Source organism: Ochlerotatus camptorhynchus, unplaced genomic scaffold (assembly GCF_037179485.1).
Source record: "Ochlerotatus camptorhynchus isolate MF236.1 unplaced genomic scaffold, CSIRO-AGI_Acam_v1.1 ptg000320l, whole genome shotgun sequence".
NCBI classification, from domain to species: Eukaryota; Metazoa; Arthropoda; class Insecta; order Diptera; family Culicidae; genus Ochlerotatus; species Ochlerotatus camptorhynchus.
In genome coordinates, this window is record NW_027040808.1 from 439,873 (window position 1) to 445,113 (window position 5,241).

The following is a 5,241-nucleotide window of genomic DNA, read 5'->3' on the forward strand; positions in this document are numbered from 1 at the left end:
TCTCGAGCTAGTGCTTGCTGGTGTTCCTGGCTGCGGATCAGTTTCCGCAGTTCATTGTCGGCTCCTATGAAGTTGCGACCGTTGTCGCTGTATATGTCACTGCACAGACCTCGACGAGAAACAAAACGACGTAGCGCCTGAAGAAATTTGGCTGTGCTCAGATCGATGACTAATTCGATGTGTACAGCGCGGGTGGAAAAACACACGAAAACCGCTACATAGGCCTTTCGTGGTGCTGCTCGACGATGTGTTGGCTGCAGCGAGATGGGTCCCCAGTAGTCAACGCCGGCTACGGAGAATGGTCGTGTGGCGGTGACTCGTGACGCTGGTAGCTCGGCCATGAATTGTTCCAAGAGTTTTGGACGGGCTTTGACGCAAGCGATGCAGCTGTGTACGATGGATTTGGCTAGGTTTCTGGCCCCTGTGATCCAATACCGCAGACGAAGAACAGTGACGAGAAGTTGCGGAGCTGCATGTAGATGTTTTTCGTGGTACGATCGAACCAAAAGCGTGGAGAAAGCATGAGACGCAGGAAGAATTATCTGAGATTTCTCCATTCGTCTGCGAAGGTTTGCTTTTGAATCAGTCGAATTAGGGTTGCTTCCGCTGCGTTCTTTTCGTCCGTAGAAATGTAATTCGTTTCCGTATTGTTAGCTGGAGCTCGACGACAATGTTGGATGAACCGACGACAGTATGCAGTTACTCGAAGCATCCGATCGTAGTTGGAAAACTTGTCCACGTACAAGTCGATGAACGATGGTTCTGTTGAGGCTGGACAGCCGGTTGTTGCTCGCTTTCCTGCTTCGTGGAGTGCTTCGCTATTGAATTCGTTGTTGATTTGCTCGATCGGCCAAGAGTGTTGATCTAGTTGTAGCCACTTCGGTCCTTGCCACCAGAGTTGGTTTTCGATCAAGTTCTCTGCCGGAATGCCTCGGGATAGGTAGTCTGCTGGATTCTCTTGTCCGGAGACGTGATTCCAAGAACAGTTTTGCGTAGCTAACTGAATTTTGGAGACACGATTGGCTACGAAAGTATTCCACGTTGACGGCGTAGCTTTCAACCAGCAAATAACCGTCGTAGAGTCGACCCAGAAAAAGGTTTCCCCTGGAAGCTCGAGAGATGCGGTTACCTTTTGGTAGAGTTTGGCGGCGAGAAGTGCTCCACAAAGTTCTAGACGAGGAATGCTCTGCTGTTTTAAGGGTGCTACCTTGGATCTAGCGGTCAGCAGGGCTGCTTTCACTGCTCCAGAAGAGTCTGACGATCGAATGTAGCAGCACGCGCCGTATGCGTGCTGAGAAGCGTCCGAGAAGAAGTGGTACTGAACGCTTGACGGAGTCGAAGAAAGGATGTACCGCTCGATACGAAGGCTGTTGAGAAGAGGTAGCTGAGAGCGGTAGATATTCCAACGTTCCCTTAGTGGCATCGGAAGTTCTTGGTCCCAGTTCCAAACCTTTCCGTCATCGTCCTTCAACGTCCAGAGTGCTTGCATGAAGAGTTTGGCAGAGATTACAACAGGACCCAGTAGACCAAGTGGGTCGAAGAGACGAGCAATTTGCGACAACGCGATTCGCTTGGTGAGAGGAGAATCAGATGAGTCTGCCGGAAGCTCGATGTGGTATTTCAGCTGATCCGATGCGGGTTCCCAATGAAGACCCAAGGACTTGATACATTGGTCACGATCCAGGTCAATGGAGGCTTTGAGCGCTCGATTTTCTGGTGCGAGGCCATCCAGAACAGTTTCTTCGTTGGATGCCCACTTACGAAGTTGGAATCCGCCTTTAGCGAGGAGTGCTTCCAGTTGCTGACGAAGTTCGATTGCTTCTTCGACGCTTTTTGCTCCCGAGAAAAGGTCGGCTACGTAGAAGTCCTTACGTAGAATCTCAACTGCTTCAGGAAAACTCTCTTGCTCGTCATCTGCCAGTTGCAGGAGAACTCGAGTAGCGAGAAAAGGTGCGCTTGCAGTGCCGTATGTGACTGTTAGGAGCTCGTAGGTACCTAATGGTAGGTCCGGCGATGGCGTCCAAACGATTCGTAGAAGCGGAGTGTCACGCTCGTCTACAAGAACTTGCCGATACATTTGCTTTGCGTCAGCGATGATCATGACTCGACGGATTCTGGAGCGCATGATAATTGAACGGATGTCTTGCTGAACGGTTGGGCCTACCATTAGTGCGTCGTTGAGCGATGGTCCCTCCGGAGTCTTGCATGACGCATCCAATACCACTCGCAGCTTCGTGGTAGTGCTCTCTTCTCGAACCACAGCGTGGTGAGGCATGTGATAACATGGAGATGGAGGCGCTTGGTAGTCGAACACTTGCTTCATGTGGCCCAAAGTCAGATACTCATCCATGAAATCACGATATTGCTTGGCAAGGTCTGCGTTACGAACAAGACGACCTTCCAGCATTCGAAAACGACGAACAGCAGTGCGACGGTTGTCGCCGAGTTGCTTGATGACGTCATCCTTCACTGGCAAGCGAACTATGTACCTTCCTTCAGAATTGCGCCTAATCGTGCGTCGAAAGTGTTCTTCGCAAGCGGTTTCTTCGACGGAGTACGCTGTCGAAGTGCTGTCTTCCTCGATTGTCCAGAACTTTTCCATTAGCTGATGGATATCTGAAACTGTAGCGACGTTAGCAACGACGAGAGCGGTAGACGGACTGATCGTAGACTTTCCAGCTACTACCCAACCAAAGACGGAGTTGACGAGCACTGGAAGATTGTCGCCGAGAGGAATTCGTCCGGGAACCTTGAACAGATCAAAAAAGATTTCGGCTCCAATAATGATGTCGATCGGATTGGTGCTGTCAAACGACGGATCTGCAAGCTGAATGCTAGATGGCATGTCCCATGTCGAAGTATCGACGGATGTAGCTGGTAGATCGACGGTCACCTTCGGCAAAACGAGGAATTCGACGTTGGTGGAGTACTCACCAACTCGAGAACGGATAGTGGACGTAAACTTCAGCTTAGCTTGAGTGGATGCTTGACCGATTCCGGTGATTGGCAGGTAAATCTTCTTCCTTTGAGCCTTGATGCGTTGCGAAAAGCGTTCTGTGATAAAACAACATTCGCTGCCTGAGTCCAGGAGAGCGCGAGCGACGTGTTGGACTCCTTCATCGTCAATCAAGATGATGACCGCAGTTGCAAGGAGGATTGTCTTCCGCTTGTAGCCAGCGGAAGCACAACTGATCGACTCGACGACCGTAGCAGATGCAGACGTGGTCGGAGGATCGATAGCTGGAGCAGGTGTAACAGATTTCGGTTGCTGGGAGCTGATAGGCTTCGAATTCAACGACGAAGAAGAATGGTTCAAGCAGAGCAAGGTATGATGACGTCCACGACACTTGCGGCAATTAGTGGACGACGAACAATCCCTCGAGAGATGACCTTTTCGCAGGCAATTCCGGCAAAGTTGATGACGACGGACTTCCTTCTCCTTTTCTTCCACCGAAAGCTTCGAAAAACTCCCGCAAAGGTACAGAGGGTGATGGTCGGAACAGATGACACAATTCCGAACGTTGAACTGGCTGGCTCCGTGACTCGAGACGGAACGCTGAATTGGCTTCTTCTGTGTGATTGACGGTTGTGTTTCGATGGTCTTCGCTTTGATGGCTTGTAGCACCGTGATTCGTCGCTGGATGAATGACGTCAGCTCGTTAAAGGTGATCGCTTGTTTGGTTGAAGAGTACTCCTCCCAATCTCGCCTTGTCGTCGGATCGAGTCGAATGCTGAGCATACGAATGAGTAGGATGTCCCAGTATTCCGTACGTTCACCCAATTGCTGCAGAACCTTGACGTTTGCTTCGAATTTCTCCACTAGACTATGGAGTTCCGTTGCCGATTCCCTTTTCATTGAAGCGAAGTCGAAGAGTGCGTCCACGTACGCCCGAAAAAAAAATTACAGTGAAATTTTCAGTGGAAACAATGCTCTAACATTAATATTTATTGTCGACAATAAAAATGATTGTTATAATGTTGTACTCTTCCAAAAACGGCAAAACTGCTACCTAGCTGTACAATGAATGTACATAATAAAATGTTGTTACAATGATTTTTATCGTATTTTTCATTTATTTTATTGTTAACATGATTCGATCATGAACAATAATGAACAACTCTATTACAATAAAAATTGTTGTTACATTAAATATTGGTGTATTTTCATTGTGGGTTACTTCATGAACAATAAAAATAAATCTGATTGTCAGCAACACTGCCAATGTAATAGTCCATTTTATGAAATGACAGGAGCTGGTTTGCCTGCCAGAATTTGATGATATTGATATTGCTTCTCACAGCCGTTAGGTAACCGCCTCCTGCAGTTCATTCATGAGTTGAACCAGAAACGTCTCATAAAATGCTCTATTAAGATAGGCGCTGCTCGTATGGCTCTGGCTTTGACAGTTCGTTTGGCTCAAAACCAGGCAGTCCACGTCCGCTCATATCTTATCCTAGACCCTCTCTAAAGCTTAATGGAGACCTTTTCCGTGCAGTCAATAATCATACAATAATAATAAAAAATTCCACCACTTGAAGATGTCAAGAAGGAACTCTCATGTGGAAGCATATTTCATGGGCGATTCTCTCCAGTCGAATGCATTAACTTATCAACGACGCTCAACCACCAAGGAGACGTGACCTAGGGATATCGAGCGCAGGGGAGTTGGCCTGCATTTCTCACAAGTTCCGGATCGAATCTCGATCCATAACCAGTAAAAAAAGGACCACCCGTAACAGACATACCACCCCCTTCCCTTCCCGGGGCAATGTTTTATTATTTCGATTTATTTTTAAAGTCGATAAAGTAGATCTGTCAAACCAACACATACACTCTAAAGTACACTGTTATTTTTTTAATCAATAAATTCGCCAACCAACAGTAAAATAACAATAATATATAATGTTATTGAAAAAAAAATATATGGGAAAATCACGAAAATTTCATTGTTAAGATACTTAACAACCCCCCTTTTTTATTGTAAATTTTCCATTTACCATGAAATTTATTGTTTTGTACAACATAAATCAAGGTAAATTTATTGTAGACGTAACAATATAAATCATTGTTAAGACAATAATTTTCGTCTTATTGTTACATTGTTTTTTAATGTATTTTTGTTGTTATTTTTTTTCGGGCGTTTGCTTCAGCCGAGCAGGGTTCTGGAAGTGTTCCAGCAGAAGGTTCCAAGCCACCGGGTAGTTGTTCCCGCTGATTGGGATCGTTTGGATGAGCTGCAA

The 5,241-nt window shown here is 46.7% G+C and overlaps 1 protein-coding gene across 1 annotated transcript; it reads right to left on the reverse strand.

Moving 5' to 3' along the window:
* Window positions 1-538: 538 nt before the first annotated feature.
* LOC135707835 (uncharacterized) lies at window positions 539-3,856 on the reverse strand. Its single transcript, XM_065229748.1, has one exon. It carries the CDS (start codon window positions 3,854-3,856, stop codon window positions 539-541), a length of 3,318 nt encoding a protein of 1,105 aa, XP_065085820.1.
* Window positions 3,857-5,241: the final 1,385 nt, after the last annotated feature.